The following is a 20,904-nucleotide window of genomic DNA, read 5'->3' as shown; positions in this document are numbered from 1 at the left end:
ATATCGACTTAATAAAGTCTAGGGTTGCACATCAGAAAACAGTGCCATCACAGCACCAAGTCTGCCTGCTCAACCTCAGCGGCAGCTTTAGCATCCGTCTTAGACATCTGCGGTGTGGCAGCCTTCAGTGTTGATAGTTCTGTGTAGTTAATTGAGCCAGTGTTGACTGCAGACAGAGGGGCTGCACTAGGTTTTTAAATGAATTTATTATATTGGCTCAAAAAAAGGAAAAGAAAAAAAGTGCGCTGATGATGGTGATTACCTTATCACCACAGTAGCATCACGTGACCACAGTATTGTGGTAATGAGGTTATTTCCATAGTCTGACCGTTCATGTTAAAGGTCACCTTCACTTGCAAACAACATCAGAAATGTGCCAACATGCCACCCTAAGGCTGTATTTGTTAAAGTTGATGCTCACCATGTGAAATGCAACCATTGTGAATCATTGTACACCTTGACATTCGATGACCATAAATATACAGTCTCCTTCCTGCAGTAGTCATTTATAGAACAAAGTTGTTAGTTAGTTCACACAAAGTATAGAAAAAGACATTGCGGTATTGTGTCAACCTCAAGGTATTGAGGTACACAGTCCAATTACAATACACAGTCCTATTAATAACTTAAGATACTGATGTCCAGCTAGCCAAGGCATTTGTATTTTTGCCACCACATGGTCAGTGCATTGCCTTTGTCTTCAAAAGCCAAATTTAGGTAAGACAGTCAAGTTGAGTCTTTTTTGCTTTGTCACTAATAAACTTGATGGTGATAATTAAAAGTCTTATCTGAAAGACACTGTAGAAATTCTGAGGTTCTGTCACTGGGAGCAGCCAAATTGACATAGAATAGATACTTGATCAAAAGACAAAAAACAAATATTTTAAGCACTCACAAATTCACAAGCACTTTTATACATATGCAAGCCAATTCGTACATAATCCTAAAATAGTGACAGTTGTCACCACTTTTAAATGGATAAATGACGAGACAAGCTTTGTATGTAAGGGCCTCCCATCCTGTTTACTATTCCACCATAATCCACTTTTGTTTTAAATCTCCAGACAATTGTACGTGGCAGCAAGCTTGGAGTGGATGGCTCTCTGACCTGGCTGTTGGATGAGTTTGACACCATGTCTGTGACTCGCTCCAACTCCCTGAGACGAGGCAGCCCTCCCATCCAGCCTCGCAAGGACTCTAGTTCTTCAGTAGGGGGGCAGGAGAACGGAGATCCTCACCACAGACACTATTCACACCCAGAGAAGTAAGTACTTGACTGCAGAGCTAGAGGGCATAAAAGCACAGATTTTAAACAAAAGTAAGATTGGAAACATTTGATAGTTGTGTATTTACTCTCTGCTCTACAATGTTGTGCAGATGTTGTAGCATCCATCATTTTATGATTAGCACAGGAACAAAGCAGATATGTTGTCAGTATAATCCAAGAAGCTGTTTCACCATAATTACCTGCACTGATCTTTGCATCACTCTGCTTCTTAGAGACCGACTCAGGTCAGACCACCACCACAGTGGAGGTGACCCCCGTCAAGGTCAGCGTGCGCTTCGCCCTCCTCAGTGGGATGAGGGAGTCCAGGGTCGGCCCCAACAGCAGCCCCGGGGCCAAGAGCCCAGCAGAGCCCACAGGGACAGACCAGGCTCCGGCCCTCCTCCTCCGCCTCACAGGGACAGAGAGCCTCGAGACCGGGACCAGGTAGGGACTGAAGATGAAGCCTGGACTCAACACCCTCATCTTCATATTTATTGTTAACAGGATTCATTATGTAGACATTGCTGTTAGTAGGACTCACACGGCTCTCCTTCCTGCAGTCATCATATTATGGCGTTTTTCTTACACTTGTGCTGGCTTGGCTTGACTAGGTTTGACTTTGTGTGTTAGCCCAGCACAGTAGGGATTTACGTCTCCATTACAACAGGGCCACCCACTTGAAGGTGTTACTTTAACTAACAACATGCTTGTCTTGAGCCGATGACGTTTAAAAGCAGCAGACTGATCCACCGCTAAAGGTTCCTCATTATTTTGTTGTGGATATTTTACCTACAAAATGACTGAGAGGTGAACACACAGAGAATTTTAAAATATCTTTCTCTCTGGTCTCCCACACAGACATCAGTTGAGAATACACAATGCACTCTCGTTTTAGGGGGGGGATAAGGGTTTATCAGTAGTTGGCTGCGGTTGGCGAGACGTCACTGCTACCTGTTTGGAGGCGAGCCTTTGGCCCAATTCTGGTGAAGTTTTCCCTGTTAACTACACACAGCCTAACTAAAAGCTTGCAAAAAGAGAGACACTGTTTTAACAGACCTCAGTTCATGTGGTAGAAAATGTCAGAGAGTTGGATTATAATGACTGAAGGCACCATAAGCTTATTTAGAATTAATTTTAGGTGCAATGAAGATATCTTTACTTGGTGATCTAAAGGATCTATCTGTAACAATAGGGGACCTTATGGTTTTGAAGTCTTAAAACATTTTAGTCAATGGTATAAAAAAATTGAGTACCACTGATTTGCTATAATTTGACACCGCAGTAGGAAACCCATCCCCACCTAAACTCTGCCTCTCTTCAGGTGGATCAACCTAGTGACCACAGGCCAAAGTCCAGCTACATGGTGCGGGATGGCAGCCCTCAGTCTCCCAGGGATAAGAGGCCTCTCTCTGGGCCCAACATCCGTACTCCAAACCTGCCAGTAACAGAGGGGGTCATGAAAACTGCCCAACAGACCACACGGCCATTTAACACCTACCCGAGGACGGACAGCGAGGGCGGACGCAGCCCCACAGGACAGGTAGGGACGGCGGCATGAACAGAGACACACAGGCTGTTGATAGGACAGAAGGAGAGACAGCATCCCTGAGGGAGGGCAGACGAGTGCAAGTTGAGCCACTGGCTGATGGATGAAAGCTATTACCACTGTATATCTTTGTCAACATTTGTTGAAGATGAAGTTTTCAGTCAGTGCATTTTACATCATTAATCTTTAGTGCAGCAAAATGTATTGAGATGATTGAAAAGTGATCGAATTTATTACTCGATAGGCTACCAAAAAATTTATTTGCATCTACAATATTAATAATTTCTGTGATTTAAAGATTGATATTTAGCGTATTGCCACAAAAAGTAACGTAATACTATGTTGGATAGATTTTTTTCCCCCACCCCTAGTTGCTAGGTCCTACATTGTAAACACAGCCAGCATGGTGAGGAGGGGGTTTGTCAACTCGCGTCGCTTGTGTCTGTGTAGGAGCCTGAATGAATACTCCATGAAGTATCGGATGACATGGTTTCATCAATGTTATCATAGCTTTTTGGTACACAGCAGCTACCGTTGTTGCAATACGCATTTGAAACAGTGAGGCGCTAGAGTGCGCTATCCGTTTGAATGCAATATACGATCTCAACACTAAATGGGAGAAATTCCTACACAGTGCCCGTTTAAAGAAATTTACAGATCCATTTTCAGCATACATGAATATCACTATCATAACCATAAAACATCAAACGTGAGTTTAACGCTACAATTTGTTGTAGCACACATTTTATAGGGAATCCATTCAGATGACCACCTGTGGGTCACAGCGACTCACTTCATTGAAAACCTATTAACATCACTACAAAGTAGAAATAGACCCATCAAAGTATGTCCTTATTGTGATGACATTCTCTTTCTTCCAGGCGGTTCGACACCATGAATCCTCCCCTCAAAATGGCCCTTCTAGTGGCTCCTCACGAGCTTCCTCCGGCTCCAAGCCCCCTGTAAGCCACCCACACCCTCATCACACCTCCCACCCCAGCCTGACCCCTGAGGCCACCCAGCACCCACACACCCCTCACCCCAACGTTCCAGCCCCACGGCCCCCTGTGCCCTCTGGGCCCCCAGCATCAGGTGCTCCGTCACAGGGCCGCTCACCGCAGAGGGAGCCCCAGAGGGTTTCCCATGAGCAGTTTAGAGCGGCGCTACAAATGGTGGTGGATCCTGGCGATCCTCGGACCTACCTGGACCACTACATTAAGATAGGGGAGGGGTCCACAGGAATTGTGTGCATTGCCACAGTGAAGACCACCGGGAAACTGGTCGCCGTGAAAAAGATGGACCTGAGGAAACAACAGCGCAGAGAACTTCTCTTCAACGAGGTAAGAAGTCATGATCTACTGAAGGTTGTGATTCAAAGCAACTCAATATCCAAACACACTAAATGTGACAATAAATGCATCACCTGATGGTTCAATTCCAACTGCAGAGTGGATGTTTTACTGCACTTTTACATTTTACCACTGTGATAAGTCATTTTTTTCTATGCCCTCGTGCTGACAATAGCCGTGGCCTGAGGCATTACGTTATTGGGTTGTCCATCTGTCCCATTCTTGTGAACACAATATCTCAAGAACACCTTGAAGGAATATCTTCAAATTCAGCACAAAAGTTCACTTGGTCATAATGATGAACTCATTAGGTTATGGTTAGCAAAGGTCAAGGTCAGTGTGACCTTGCATTTGTCTTATTCTTCTGACTGTGATATCTCAGTAACACCTTGGTTAGCCTACTTGTTGTCTTGCTATGTTTGCACTTTTTCAAACAGAAAACGCATGTTTTATATTGTGATATTAACTGAAAATGATGTGCAATATAGATAACAGGTAGATTGTTTTTGCGATTGTCATTTAACAGAAACTTTGCACTTCCTGGCAGTCTCCCTCCAGTCAGCTGCCTCCTTATTTTACTTTTTGTAGTGAAACAAGGAGGTGTCATTTTGATGTTTCCTCATTCCAACCTCATGGATCAGCTGTTTCTCATCTGTTGCAGCTCTTTCAGAGCAAGCGACAGAAACAAATAGAAGATGTCCAACAAAAGTTTAGCTCTGAATGCTGCACCGCGGTGCTCGTGATGCTCGCGGTCAGTCAGGACACACATGAGTTGCCAATCATCACTTTCCATTTCAGACACTTGAATCTGCTTATCAGGCTTCAGTGTGTCCAAAAGCTTTAATGGCTGTTGATCAATTGCAGCTTCAACCCTGCAGATAAACCAAGGTAGAGAACCTTTTGAGTCCACTAAGTAATGTAATCATACCCTGTCTGTGTGTCCTTCTGTTTCCTTGGTAACTGCAGGTGGTGATCATGCGGGACTACCACCATGAGAATGTGGTGGAGATGTACAACAGCTACCTGGTGGGAGACGAGCTCTGGGTCGTCATGGAGTTCCTGGAAGGAGGAGCTCTCACTGACATTGTGACACACACCAGGTGAGAAACTTTTTTGGAGGGGAATTCAGTCATTTATAACAACTCGCAACAACTGTGGCTCAGGAGGTAGAGTGGGTCATCAACTAATCGGAAGATCAGCAATTTGATTCCTGGCTTCTCCAGGCTGCAAGTATCCTCAGGTAAAATACTCAAACACTGACCACTGAATTGATCCGTACTGAATTCCCTGGTGGCCGTTGCATCGGTGTGATTGCGTTTAAGCTGAGTAGCAGGTGGCACCATGTATGGTAGCCTAGGCCACCAGTGTGTGAATGTGTGTGAATGGGTGAATGTAACATGTAGTGCGAAAGCACTTTGAGTGGTCGGAAGACTAGAAAGACACCATACAAGGGCAGGTCCATTTTAACCATTGTGGGTGAGTATGTGACCTCGTATTCCATGATATGAATCTGTTTTCATGTAATTCTTAGACGTTCAATGACGTTGAAGACCTTTTTTATTTTTACTGACACCCTATTATGATGTATCCGGCTTTAAATTTCCCTCATTAGACCCCTTGCCCACCAAAACTCTGTTCTCCCATAGGGGGGCAGCATTGCCTAATGTGTTCTGCACAGACAGATACACCAACATCACAACAGGAAGAAGTACTCAGATAGTTTACTTTAGTCAAAGTGGCAATATCACAGTGTAAAAAATACTCTGTAACAAAAGTGCATGCATTCAGAATCTTAATTCAGTGAAAGTACTAAAGTATAAGCATAAAAATATACTAAAGTACCAGAAGTAAATATACTCATTATGCAGAATGCCCCATTTCAGATACATAGATATTATATTATAGAATTATAATTGTTGGTGTATTAATGTGTTCATCACTTTGATGTTGCAGCTGGTAAAGGTGGAGCTAATAATAAATCAGAATTTCTAAGTTGATTTGTATTTTGTATTAATAATACAGGTCTGTAAGTCGCAAATAAATGTTGCACATATTTTCCTCAGATGTTGTGGTGTAGAAGTGAAAAAATGAATCAATAAGAAATACTCAAGTAAAGTTCAGGTACCTCAAAATTGTACTTAAGTACAGTATTTGCATAAATGTATTTAGTTACATGCCACCAATGATCCCTGTGGCTTGTGTCATTTAAGAACAAGTTATTTATTGATGATGATATGACAGTTTTTCAGGTTCTTGTGATATTTTAAGATGACTATCTTTATGAAATACAGACAGAAAGTTTAAAACTTTAAATTTAACACATAACTGCAAAAACAAAGATGATGAAAAGTCTAAAATCTGTGGTGTCTTCCTCCCTCTACAGGATGAACGAGGAGCAGATCGCCACAGTGTGTCTGTCTGTCCTGAAGGCGTTGTCTGTCCTCCACTCACAGGGTGTGATCCACAGAGACATCAAGAGTGACTCCATCCTCCTCACTCATGATGGCCGCGTATGTACCACAATATTTTTCACTGCTTTTAATGCGTCCACCGGCAATAGCTGTGGCCGGTGACACAGTGGTTTTTAGGGTGGTCCACCCATATGTCCCATTCTGGTTAATGTGGAATCTCAAGAGCTTCAGGGAATTTCTTCAAAGTTGGCACAAATGTATACAGGGGCTGCATCCCAAGTCTCTTAAAATTACTGCTAACTACCTTATCTAGCCACCTTATCTAACTGTTTAGTCCCTCCCACTTAGGAAAACATTTAAGGAGCTAGGAGTGAGGAGCGAGGATTGCTGATTAAGAGACACGAGACGGCCTTACTCTGAAGCGTCACATAAAGCGACGTCCTATTCTGGTGATGGTGCGACAGCTGGATCTGCTGCATAACGGAGCCAGCGTTTGGCGTACATCCCAAGTCCCCTTGCACAAAATATCATTAACGTTACTTTTTGTAGTCACGTAGGCATGTGAATTACAGCATTACATTGCAAAGAATGCATGTAACGGGTACACTTGCGCTGTTTCTCCGCCATCTTGTTCAAATGAGCCAGAGGTAGGGGGCGGGTATTTATACCTCAGGGCCTCAAGCTGAAAAAGACTTCCTGTTAGGAACCTCTCGTGTTACCTTACTCATCGCACCAACAGATCCCTCCTAACTCCTAACGCTAACTCCTTACTGGCAGGAATAAGAGACATGAGACGGCCTTAAAGATGGGGGACCCCAAACGACTTCCGGTTCAAGTCAGGAGTTAGGAGTTAGCAGTATACAATTGAGAGACTTGGGATGCAGCCTTGGACTCAACAGTGAACTGATTAGATTCTGGTGGTCAAAGGTCACTGTGACCTCACAAAACATGATTTCTCAGTATTTATATGACTATGTTCACAAAAATTTGACACTGTTGTCTAATAGGATAATAGGATGAAGTGAAAAAGATCAACTTCACTCAGCTCAGCCTTGCTTCCAAGTTTCCCACTGGACACTTGTGGTATTGCAGAAAAAAAAGAAAAAAAAAAATCCACTGTGGCCCATAAAACATTTTACCCTTAGGCCACCTTTATAAGGGCATGTGTTGACATAGCCTTGTTCTTCAGCAGAAAAGCACTGGCAGGGCGTTGGGGAGCGTTTCATCACAGTGTTTCATGAGAAAAGCTTCCTTTTTAAAATGTCAAATGAGTGCAGAAGATGTCTCAGTGAGCTGATCAGTCACAACAGAAAGAGAGACATGTGTCAGTATGTGGTTCCACAGAAATGAATTGAATTATGTGGTTCACTTGTTAAATTAACAGTAGCACATATCTGCTTTTATATGTCAAACCACAGCACTGGCTGAGGCAGAACTTTATCAACATAATAGGTCTTCTTATCTGCAGAGAAATTGACTAATACACTAACATTTATCATGGATCTGTCCCATTTAAATGATCCAGTAGTCCATCATCATCATGCAGCAGTCATTCATGTTAACACAACACCTGCGCTGTTCCTACCATGACATGTTCAGTGTTTCCCACAGGACAGGAATCTATTCGTGGTGGTGTGGTCCAGGAAGGGGGGGGGGTTTGGTTGGTTATTAAAAATATTTTTCAATACTCATCTGTGTGAAGAAGTGAACATCCAACGTCAGAGTTAATTACTAACGAGCAGAACCACACGGCCGGGTTCCACCGGCTGCAAACCTACGTCACGTCAGCGTAGCGTCGCGGCGTATTCATTTGGGCTCCACTAACTGCGTACGGAAGCGACACGTAGAGACGCCAGCGGGGTTGTTTACTGTTTGCCGAGCCGAGAGGCTGCATGTAGGCTGCATGAAATGTTAAAGCATTTTCCACCTAAGTTATTACATATATTTGAGTTATCTACAAGTTTACTGTACTGTTTGTCATCTACTCGCTTTCAAATGTCCGCCACGGACATTTACACAATGTCACGGATAAACATAGGTAAATGCACGGAAAAAATCATCACATATCACCTCTGATAATGGTTTATTCATTTAAAAACACATTGTGCTCGTTTAGCACACTATTTCATATAGTTTTTATCTGCTGGAGAGTTGCGTAGGGGAGCATAGCGCGACAAAAATAGAAGAGCCGCGTAAAATAGAGAGTTGTCGCGCAACAGACGGGGGTTGTCATGCCGCTTCCGTTGCCAGTGGAGCCGCTGTAATTGATTAACAGGGTGGCGAGCTGCTACGGGACTCGCGTTGCAGTTAACACTACTAACAGCGTGAGTTAATGTCTCTGCACATGTTGAGCTTCCACCTATGTTAATACAGACACAGGCTAATAAAACAGCTAATATAACATGATGAGTTAGAGTTGTTTGGACCACTTTTGGACTTGTTTGCCCACATATTTGTACGGAGAGGTCTTTGGATCCGTTCTGCTACTACGTCTACTTCTTCTTCTTCTGGTGGACCAGGTGCGTTAAGTGCGTCTTTACGATGCATACCGCCACCTATTGCACCAGAATTGTAACGACAAGCTACATTCACAGACACTGAGTCCCATTATAATGTGTTTATGAGCGAGGTCGAACAGGTAGCGCCAAAAGCAGAAAAATCTATATGTGGCGGAGATAATTTATTCGTGGCGCACCGCCACAGATAAATGAATGTATGGGAAAGACTGCATGTTAGAATGTCTGAGAGAAAGGCTTATGGTGCGCATTGAGTTTGTCTCACAGGATGCACTGCAGCCACTGACAGAGCTTCACTGAGTGTTTCAAGAATAAAAAGAAAATGTTGGTTGTTAAAAGGAACTAAAAGCCTCTCTGTCAAGACCTACTGTGGAACTGAGACTGGTGCCAGATCACTTCCTGCTCGTTGACAAGCAAGTTTCTGCTTTCTACAGAAAATGAAACCAACATGGTTGCAGAGCAAGACCAGGGAGAAAAGGAACTTGGCTTCTTTTGTCAAAGTCTACATCAGTGGTTAAAAGTAACTAAGTACATTTACTGAAGTAAAGTTCAGGTACCTCAAAATTGTACTTAAGTACAGTGTTTCCACAAAGGTATTTAGTTAGATGCCACCAATGATCCCTGTGGCTTGTGTCATTTTAGATTTTCAGTACAGATTCAAGGCGCTTGTACTTAACTTGCGTATTTCCATCTATGCTACTTTTTTAATTTAACAACATTAATGGAGCAGTAATATTAATCCAAAAACATCAGATTGAATAGGACAGAACATTTTACTGCACAGTGAGTACTTAAACTTTTCATACTTGAAGTACATTTTGCTGACAATACTACATACTTCTTGTTGTAGTATGTATTACAACAACAATACTTGGTATTACTTAAATAAGGTCTTGAATGCAGGACATTTGCCTGTAGTGGAGTGTTTCCTGTGTGTTTTAGGTTAAGTAAAGGATCTGAAAACTTCTTCCACCACTGGTCAGCATATGCATGAATGGTCTGAGTTTGTTCTGTAGTGTTTCAGGCCTGGACAAAAATTACACAAGAAAAGGACTGTGTGTGTCAGATGTTGCTGAATGCATAGATGTGTCTCTGCTGAGCTGAGGTTTCACCCACACGTTTATCATTTCAACAGGGCCAATAAGTTGAGGCAAGCCTTCTGCTAAATGTTGTGAGTGTTTTGCTGTAGCTTGTGACTTTGTTCACGTTGGTCAGATCGTATGGATCACAGATTTTGCAACTGATTTGGTAAAGGGAACAAAAATGAATTTTTCTGCTCTGTGTACCACATCCTACTGATTGAGTCAGTCAGCAGATTGAGCTCACAGATGTGATGTTAATCTAAGCCTGGAATCTTTTGGCACCAACTTTCGGTATATGTGAAAGTCACACATGTGAAGCTCAGATGTGCTATCATATCAAACCACAGCATCTTTGAAGACAGCTGAGTGTTTGTGGTTTGATGTCTTTATGAGCTGTGGCCTGCAGCAGTATGCATGGCCAGACCTCTACAGTAAAACTGAAGTGCTTCTTTTGCAGTGTTGTGCTCTGTGAGGCAGAAAAAAATCACCTGTAAGGTCCTCTTCATGTTGCTCATACTCCTGATTGTGAGTTTGTCAGAGGTCACTCTGCTCTATGATGGTGTGATCTCAGAAAGGCTGCACGGACAGAAATTATTCAATATGGTAATTTTAGTAGCTACAACGATCTTCATTAAGGATGCTTGACTGATTGGCCACTGATCGTTATTGGCAGATAACAGTTCGATCAGTGGTATTTATAAAGGCTGATCAGAAGAGCTGATTACATGATGCAAAATGTGGTGAAAATGACAATTTCACCATGTGCCGCAAACAAGGCTCCACTGTTCTGGCAGTTCTGACAAACTGAACCACAATTTTTTGGGGCTATATTGCTATATAGGGGCTATATATCTCAGTATTTTTAAATCTCTTCAGAAATATTGTAGACTACTAAAATGAGGGGTGTCCACACTTTTTTTAATGGCAGCCAGATTACATAATGCGAAATTGCCTAGGGGTCAGCTGCTTCTCGCATCATAGGGGTTATTTAAAAATGAGAAAATGCAGCTGTTTCATCTTTTCACTGAAAAAATAGTAAACTTTCCACTGCTCCTGAAAGCAATGGCTCTTGCTGTCAATTTTAGTTTTTTTTTTTGTTGTGGCTATGTCTAGTAGAAATGTCTGCTGCTAGGTAACTGTTCGCTAGCTTGTTTACTGTTTATTAAAACGCAATAGTTCTGTCTGCATAGTTCCTACTTGGTACATGTCTACAAATTGTATCAGAGTCCTGCCATGGAAAGGTGAATGGAAAAAATAAATCAACTTGCTTCTTTAACTAATTCTGTGTGGTAGTCCACATTTAATATATTTTGTAAGATAAGACGTGACCCATTTAAAATCGGTCTGTGGGCCACGATTGGCCCCCAGTCTGGATTTTGGACATGTCTGACTAAAATACTTAACTACAAAATAAACTACAGTTACAATAAAGTTAAATAATGTACTGTTATACAAAAGTTAAACCAAAAACTGTTTTAAGAAAAGTTAAAAAAGATACTGTCATACAAAAGTTAAATAAAGGACTGACACTTAAATTAAATTAATTATTGTAGTAATAAAGTAAATAAAGTATTGTGTAATGAAATAAATGAAAGTGGAACCACTGGTGCTTTTGTTCTGAAGCACCTGGCTCATCTCAGGCAGGGAGTGTTTTTTCTGCAGTGAACTTGACGCTTCTGGTCAACAGTTAGCTGTTAGCAGTAAAGTTAAACTGTTACAGTGGCACCATTAAACTGAGAATTTATTCACTGTGAGTGGAAAACAAACTAACAGCTCTCCAGTTAATTTATTATTAATATTTGCAAGTCTCACTGGTGCTCCATGGTCACAAAATGTGAATAAATGGTCATGGTCTGGAGCCCTGTTTGTTTGTGCTGGTGGCTTTAAAACAATGACATGACAATTAATACTTGATGTTCCTAACATACTCATTTTATACATTCCACATGAAACAAGCCGAGTATAATCAATATATCGTCCACCTCTACACTGAACGTTCTCTGCTACATTCATGGATAAAGGCTAACTTACAGTCAGTACAGTCACAATATCTCTCTCCTCTTGCTCTCCACGCATAACGCACTGAACACTTTTGCAGAGGGTGCGATACACTCTGCTCCTTTCTGACATTGTTCACATTTTTGCCCAGTGGTGTAGTGCTATTTGCTTTAATACTGCAGCGCCATCCATGCCGCACATGAATGCTCACGCACAATTGAACTACTGTTCATACAGTGGCAAGTTTACTTACATTAGTCAACTATAACTGACCACACAATCAAAAGTTGGATGGTAGGCTTGGGCGATATCAATTTTTTTCATACCTTCCTAAAATTTCACCGTAGTGTACAGTATATGGTGGGATTACTGTGCAGTGCTACCTAAAAAACAAAGTTTCCTCCACAAATCCAAAGTGACACAGCTTGACTAACTGATTTACAGATGGTCATGTCATGGTTGAAGTATTCCCGTAAGAATAGTTAAATAAATACATAATGCTAAATGATAAATAGAAGGTGGGAAATAGCCCCCATGATTGGTTATAGGTAATTGTTATTGGCATTACTGCTTACAGCGTTTGGCGATCAGCCCCAGAAATTCTGATTGGAGCACCCTTAATCTCTAGCCCTTTGGATGATATGGAAAGGTTTGTTGTATTTTGCATTTGTGTATCAACAAGTTGACTTTTCAGTCAAACTAAGTATTTTTAGTTTGAGACACAGTGTCAATCTAATGAAAAACCAATATTGTACAAGCTCTATAATGTTGCCCATCTTATGTCACAGCACATAACAGTTTGATCTTTGTCAATAATAACAAGTGAAATTAAAGTATTTTCGACATGCATCAAATAGTCTAGATTTCTAGACACTGTACAGATAATAATGTAAAATCAGCAGCCCCTCACTGTGTTTCTCTTTGTCCTTTTGTGTTCATTTAACATTTTGGACGTGTGTATATTTTTTAAACACTGACAGATGACATTTCTAACTATAAGTTGAAAAAAATAATTTTATTTTTTATCAGAGAAGATCTCTGAGTGGTCACAGTGTTACCCTTCCTTCTGGCTGCTTTGGTGTTTTAGTGTTGGGTTGAGTTTGGGTTGCTGTTTGCGGTTTGGCCTAACGGGAAGCTGACTCGACCAAGCCTGAAGTGTTTCTCATCAGTAGGGTGTGTTTGGTGTATCTGAATGCACTGTGTGCTGGGTGATATATGTGAGAATTTAGATAATAGTGTTAAGACATTGGCTGTCTGTTCTGATAAACTGTAGTGTTAATGTCAGGGTAAGGTTTATAATAGAGCTTTTGATGTTATCTATGAAGCTCAGTTTGTCACGGTTGCAGTGTTTGTTTGCGTTTGTGTTCATACATGTGTGCATAGGCTCTCATATCAATTTTTTTTCATTTCTCTTTCTGAGTCATCTGAGGCTAACAGTGGACCTGTGGTCAACATCAAAGGCTGCTTCTCTGTTCAGATACCCAGCTGTTGCTCCTCCTGAGGTTCAGGGGTTTTCCTGCATAGAGAATTATGAGGTGACAGCCTCCATCAAATTTCAACCTGCCTCCAGCTCTCAACAAAACTGACTGATTTAAAATGGAAAACACTATTTCTAACAAGCATTGCGTTGTGTGGATTTTTATGATTTATAAATGCAATTGCGGTATTGCACAGATGTAGTGGGGCTGTCCCAATCAGCACAGTGCACCAGGAGAATGCTGCCAATAAGGGGAAAAAAGTGCTGTCTGTTTTGGGTTGCAGCAAAGCAGGTGCAGCCTGGTGCACTGGTGCACCACAGTGTTTAAGCTGGTAACATCTTTGCCACCATAGTCTGACTAACAGAATGTCGATTGTGGCTTTGAGCCTGCAAATGGGCTACTGATTTCAGCTGGTAATCTCCCTCCCTCACGCTATCTGCACGTTACTGTTTCCAAATCTCCTTCACTACGGCAAACAGCAGCAGCAGCAATCTGAGCTAACAACTTATATGCTGAAAATGGCACGTTTTGACAAAAGGTTGGATTGCACAGTGAGTCATGCCTGCTTTGTTCGTTTTTGGCGAATTATTGTTAAGATCTACACTGAGTAAAACAACTTTTAATCCACTTTAGAAAAGCCCAGCCTCCGTTTCGCAGGACTCTCTTGCCCCCGATGTCAATAGGCTTTCTGACATGGCCAGTCGGAGTCCATTGGCCATGTCTTTTAACTCTGGCAGCTGCATGCACCATAGACATTGACTTAACAAATGTACCAATCCTTTCCACTTCGCACAAGCTTCTGTGAAATCATCGTAATAATGTTCTGCTAGAGCCACATACAGCCAGCAAAATTGTCTGTGGTTTTACCGGATCTGGTAAGCTCCTCCAGAGCCTAAGTCAGGCTTCACCTCTAGGACTCAGATTATTAAATTATGATGGTCTTTTTATCACTAGAAGTTGAATCACACAGTGACATACGACTGTTAAGGTTTATGTGTCATTTTCTTTTGTGGAGGCATTTTAATGACAGTGCTTGTTTCCACATGTGCAAATGTCCCACCAAACAGTTCACCCCAGACATTATTTTTACAAGAGCACCATCACTGCATCCTGGCTTAGTGCAGCCCGAGACGACAGAAACAATCCAAAGCATTTTTCCCCCTATAGCAGAAAGATAGTCTGTGATTCCAGACCTTTCTCTAGTGCTGTTGGTTTACGAGATATTCAGTGTATCGCAATGTGTGGTCATATTCTCAGTCAGGTCACGTGATCTGCTACTTAAGTACACAAAGAAATATGACTGGGATCACAACAAACTGATGATCATTTGATATCCAGGAATTCACATGATAGGCATCATTTGAGCCAGCTGACAGCACAGTACACATGCATGTGTGTGCACATGATGAGGACGTTACCCACTCATTTCTAGCCAGGAAAAAACCCTGGAGGTTTCCCCTATTTTTCCTGTTAAAGGTACTCTTACTCTGCATCGAAGATTTAATGACAGACAGTGCTGTGCAGATTGTAAAGCCTGTTAGACAATACTGTCATTTTTGATATTAGGCTATATAAATAAAATTGACGTATAAAGTTGATCAGGAACAACTTCTGGCTTCATTCACAAGCACTGTATAAATGAAAAGGCTGCAGACAGTTATTGTATTTCTTCAACCTCACATACACAAACATGATGTGAAAAACTTTTGTACTTTCTGTGAAAAATAATCTTGACATTCATTGTTTGTTTTTTTTTCTATTTCTTCTTTTCATCCATCTCTTTCTGCCTCCGTCTCTCTGTGGCTCTCTGTCTCCAGGTGAAGCTGTCAGACTTTGGTTTCTGCGCCCAGGTGTCTAAGGAAGTGCAAAGAAGGAAGTCTCTGGTGGGAACACCATACTGGATGGCACCAGAGCTCATATCCAGACTGCCCTATGGACCAGAGGTAACATCCACACATCCCTCAGGAGTTTACTGCTATTTGTTATGAGAACATCTATAGCACAGATGCCAAAAAAGTTTGGATGCAGTGTAAAACATAAACAAACCTAAAAAAGAATGCAGTGATTTACAGATCTTAAATACAGCACAAAGACGAGATATATAATGATCAAACTGATAAACTGTATTGTTTTTGTAAACGTACATTCATTCTGAATTTGATGCCTGCAATACGTGCCAAAAAAGTCGGGACTGGGGCAACAAAAGACTGGGGAAGCTCAAAAACATTTGTTTGGAACACTACAGATAGTGGGTGACAGATAAAATATCATGACTGGGTATGAAAAGGGGCGCTCTTGAAATGCTCAGTTATTAATTAAGTAAGGACGAGGCAAGGTTCACCACTTTGTAAAAAACTGCGTGGGTACGGACGCACACATTTTAAAGGAATTTAGGATTTTCACCATCCACAACCCATAATCAAAAGATTCTGAGGATCCAGAGAAATTTCTTCAGATAAAGGGCACGGCTGAAACCAACATCAGATACAACTTCCATCCTTCAGACTGCATGGGCTCAGCAACACTTTGGCAAAACCATTATCAGTAAATACATTTTGTTGCTTCCTCTACAAACGCAAGTTCAGACTCTTATGTGCAAAGTGAAAGCCAGGTATCAACAACATCCAGAAACGCCGCGGACTTTTCTGCGACAGTGAGACACATTCTGAATGTGTTACAACAGCGTGGCTTTGTAGGAAAAGAGTGTGGGTACTAGACTGGCCTGCCTGCAGACAAGACCTGACTCCCATTGAAAACAGAATAAAACAGAGACCCTGGACTGTTGAGCAACTAAAGTTTATATAAAGCAAGAATGGTGAAGAATTTCACTTTCAAAACTTCAACATTTTAGTGTCCCCAGTTCCCAAACACCTACTCACTGTTTTTTAAAGAAAAGGTGATGTAACACAGTGGTAAACATGCCCTTGGTCCAACTTTTGTGGAAGACAACAAACTCAGAATTAGTGTATATTGACAAAAATCAAAGTTTCCCAGTTTGAACATTAAATAACTTGTCTTTGGACTTCACTCAATTGAATATAGGTCCAAAGGGATTAACAAATCATTGCATTCTGTTTTTCTTAATGTTTTACACAGTGATCCAATGTTTTTTGAATGGAGGTCGTAAACCAGCACATCTCTTCTACTTATTGACTGTCTCTCTGTCCAGGTGGATATCTGGTCTCTGGGTATCATGGTCATAGAGATGGTGGACGGGGAGCCACCGTACTTCAACGAGCCGCCACTCAAAGCCATGAAAATGATCCGAGACAACCTGCCTCCCAAACTGAAGAACCTGCACAAGGTACAAAGACAAAAGCCTGATTGTGACGGAGCAGTCTATGTGAAGCACCATCAGCACATCTGATTTTGTCCCTGTCGTGGTGGGGTTTCCCTCAGCTAAAACAGCAATATCAGAGTCATAAAAAATGTGTTGCATTTTAACAGAGATCTTTTGCTTCTACAAGAGGAAGACAAATGACCACTGGCAGGTTTAAAGTAAAATAAAGTACTGTTACAATGAAGTCAAAGTATGGTCTTGAACCCTGCGTGTTCAAGGAAAAGTAGTAGTAGTTTGTGCTGGTGGCTTTAAAACTATGACGTAATGGTTAAAACTCAATGTCTGCAATATGCTCATTTTATACATCCCATGTGGTACAAGTTGCGATACACTGAATATAATCTCTATGCCTACCCCTTATTCTTCCTCTACAGATCTACAGGATACTGTCACTAACACCTGACTGACTTTGGACGTTCTCTCCCTCTTACAGGTCTCCCCTCTGCTCAAGGGCTTCCTAGACAGGATGTTGGTGAGAGACCCGGCTCAGAGGGCCTCAGCCAGTGAGCTTCTCAAACACCCCTTCCTGACGAAGGCGGGTCCGCCGTCCTGCATCGTCCCCCTGATGAGGCAGAACAGGATGAGATGAGATATGTGACACCAAGACCTCCAGACCCTGGAGGGCAGCATGTGCGGGTTCAGATGGAACAGAATACTCCTGCACACAGAGGGGTGGCCCACAGAGGTCAGAGGTCACAGATAAGAGGTCTGTGCTTCGGGCAAAACCCTCGGAAAGATCTGTGAGCTGCAGAGTGTAAACTGGATGTGCAGGAGTATTCTATTTTTTCTTATGTGAATCACTGAACTGTGGGGAGTGTATTCCTTTAATAAGAGGCAATAAGATGGTGTGTGTGTGTGTGTGTGTGTGTGTGTGTGTGTGTGTGTGTGAGTGTAGGTGTATGTTGGTAGCACTGTTAATGACAGTGTTTCATGGCATATGTGAGAGCAAAGAAGCCACAACTTGCCTGTCGTGTGATTTTTGCCGATTTCATTTGAACATTCAGTTTTAATCGAGGACCTGGAACAATAGTGGCTGTTTTTATTTTTCCATTTGGACCTTACCTGGATTTCAAGTGTGATGGTGGGGTTTTGCACACCAGTCGGATACTTTGAAGGAGCCCTGAGCCCATTGGCTGATTTTAGAGACAGACAGAGCGCCGTTCTAATCTCGCTCTTTGACGGTCTGGAAGCTGAATTTTCTCACTACAAAGATTTCTCTCACGGATGGATCCCAGACTCAGACACTATCCTCATCACACCCAGAATCTACTACTGAGGGAGGAAATCTTTTGACTCAAATGAGTCAGACAAACTTTATTTTGTAGCCATATAAACACTAGCTTCCTGTTGTAAACAAGCAAACATACACTAAGTCGAAAGGTAAACACTGGAGTTGTGTTTTTTTTTAATTCCCTCTTATTTTCCTGTGTAAGTACAATGAACATAGAGAGATATATCAGTTTTGATGTTTTGCTATCTCTATTTTGTGATTGTTTTATTATTATTATTATTATAATGATTTGTTTCCTGGTTTATTTTAGAGAGAGATGTGATGATTTTTGAAGCACTGTCAATGAGAGATAGAAGCTGCACTCCCGCTTGATTCCAGCGCACAGATAATAGACACTAGATTTTTTTTTGTTTTTGGACCAGACCAGACAGGACTCACTGACCTGTTTTACAGAAATATTAAGAGACAACAATACCAACCCTTAAAACTGACTGGGTATAAAATCTTGACAAAGCACATACATTTCATACACATTTTAACATGTTTTCTTTTAAACAGCTGCATTTTATAAAGGGTTTTTATAAGAGAATGCTTCCCCAACACTTTTGTTAACCTTAAAGGAACACTTTACCCACAAAATGACCATTTGTATATCAGTCATACCATGTTACGTTGAATTTGTGAAGAAAACATTTTTCTCACATGCCTCCACGGAAAACAGTGAACATACATGGTCATTTAATTAACAATTTCAGCTAATAGAACTTCACAGTCTAATGGTTCTTCTTTGGTATTTTGACTTTTTTTTTTTCTTTGGTCAATTCTGAACCCAGAGTACTTCATGCTGATCTGCCGCTCCTTGACAATGAACACACACACACTTCTGGATGCTGTCTTATGTCACTTTTTGTCCCACCCAACTAAACAAACTGACATTTTTTTGTATGGCGTAGCACACTCACTGTTCTAGTTATCGTGTACTTTTCTACAACCCTGATGCCAAAAAAAAGTTGGGATGCCATGTAAAACGTACAGAAAAACAGAAAGCAATGATTTGCAAATCCTTTGATAACATGATAAACTTTATTTTTTCTGTAAATTTACACTCATTCTGAACTTGATTCCTGCAACATGTTCGAAAAAAGAAGGGCCATGGGCAACAAAAGACTGGGAAAGTTGTGGCGCGCTCAAAAACCAGCCTGCTCTCCCCGAAAAACGGCAACATAGGTCGACGTTGCAAGCAGCTTATTATGACCCATACTTAGATTTACTGTAAGGTGGCACCCTCTAGCAGCCATAATTAATATTACAGGACCAAAGACTGCATAATGTTGTACAATATTAAGGAAGCCCCCATAGGGTGGGCAGGAAAACACAGGACTTTCATTCAGGAGACTGGTGTTCATGTCCTGAAGTCACCATGGACTTATTTTAATAACAATAATGACAACATAGCATAGTATGCTAGTACGTGTAGCATGCTACGTTAGTGACATCTGTGATGTGTTGTCATTGGTGACAAAAAGTTTATTTAGTTCATCACTTTGAAAATTAAATATCTTGTCTCTACTGTATTTGGTGGACTTTTCATACAGTTCAACAGCATCCCACCTTTTTTGGAATTGGGGTTGAACATACATATACATACGAAACTGCAGCTGTAGATGCACTGTACTCCTGCTGAGTTCAACTTGTGGATTCTTCAGGAGAAAATGGAGAAGCCAGTGACTGAGAGGCCTTGTACCAAGTGTAGGATGTAGGTAGGACGTACTCAACACTAATGGAGTTTGTTTTCTTACATTGTTGATCATTCCTGCAAAGCACAGCTAGCTGTGGTGTGAAGATAATGATGTGACCACGAACTAAAGTCACTGTTAATGATTTTTGATGCTGTGTAGCTACACTTCTTGGAAGAGGTAAAAAAAAACAAAACAACAACAACAACAAAAAACATGCGTAAAAGCAGCAGTACCCTTCAGTGAATACTTTCTGTAACTTCAAGCTTATACATTATCACGTATTTGGACTCATAGATTCATAAAAACACTACTTACATTGCCCTCAGTCTGTTATCCAACCAGCAGGAGGAGAGAAAATGTAAGAGACTCACTGTGTTTTGGACAGTTGCTGCTGGTAAATTTGCTTTGCTGCCTTAATACACGCGCACACAAGCATGACTGCATGCCTTGCCTGAGGGGAGTGTCTTACAAGTCAAAACAAGCTTGATTGATTGGAGTCAATTTTTCCTGACTACAGTGACCACTCGCTGTATTCTGGACTGTTATGAACTCACGGCATCCTGGACAGCAGGCATTTCTAATGCATTACTAAGCGTTATATATATTTTTTTGTTACTTCAAAACACTAACAGGTAGTTATTCTCCATTTTTTGATAGCCGTCTGTCATTTCTGGCAGAGAGATAATACTTCAAAGTAGGGCTGGGTGGTATGTCAAAATTTTCATAGTATGTTTTGTTTTTTTAAAAATCATATCGCTTTCACGGTATTTGATGGTATTTTGCTCGGGTTCGGCCCACTTGACATGCTGCTGTGTTGTGCTATGGCCTATTCAAGTGCTGTAAGTTGTTATTTACGTGACAACGCCTGAATGCAACACAGTGCTCGGCTGTCGTGGGGTCGGGTCGGGTCGGCTTTGGTAAGGAAAATGCACACGTGTCTGTGTGTG

The 20,904-nt window shown here is 41.5% G+C and overlaps 1 protein-coding gene across 3 annotated transcripts in view; it reads left to right on the top strand.

Moving 5' to 3' along the window:
• Positions 1–20,569, top strand: part of pak4 (p21 protein (Cdc42/Rac)-activated kinase 4) — a 51,736-nt gene extending 31,167 nt beyond the window's left edge. For all 3 annotated transcript variants that reach the window (XM_049576578.1, XM_049576581.1, XM_049576580.1), the window contains exons 3-11: positions 1,065–1,264; positions 1,501–1,711; positions 2,589–2,807; positions 3,695–4,153; positions 5,129–5,262; positions 6,546–6,672; positions 15,465–15,590; positions 16,817–16,951; positions 17,421–20,569. In XM_049576578.1, the coding sequence (XP_049432535.1) occupies positions 1,065–1,264; positions 1,501–1,711; positions 2,589–2,807; positions 3,695–4,153; positions 5,129–5,262; positions 6,546–6,672; positions 15,465–15,590; positions 16,817–16,951; positions 17,421–17,576 (1,767 nt within the window). In that variant the 3' untranslated portion in view covers positions 17,577–20,569. The remainder of the gene's footprint in view (positions 1–1,064; positions 1,265–1,500; positions 1,712–2,588; positions 2,808–3,694; positions 4,154–5,128; positions 5,263–6,545; positions 6,673–15,464; positions 15,591–16,816; positions 16,952–17,420) is intronic.
• The last annotated feature ends 335 nt before the right edge of the window (positions 20,570–20,904 follow it).

This window comes from Epinephelus fuscoguttatus, linkage group LG5 (assembly GCF_011397635.1).
Source record: "Epinephelus fuscoguttatus linkage group LG5, E.fuscoguttatus.final_Chr_v1".
In the NCBI taxonomy this organism is placed as follows: Eukaryota; Metazoa; Chordata; class Actinopteri; order Perciformes; family Serranidae; genus Epinephelus; species Epinephelus fuscoguttatus.
Note: the sequence above shows the minus strand (reverse complement) of the source record. Positions and strands in the feature narration are given on the sequence as shown.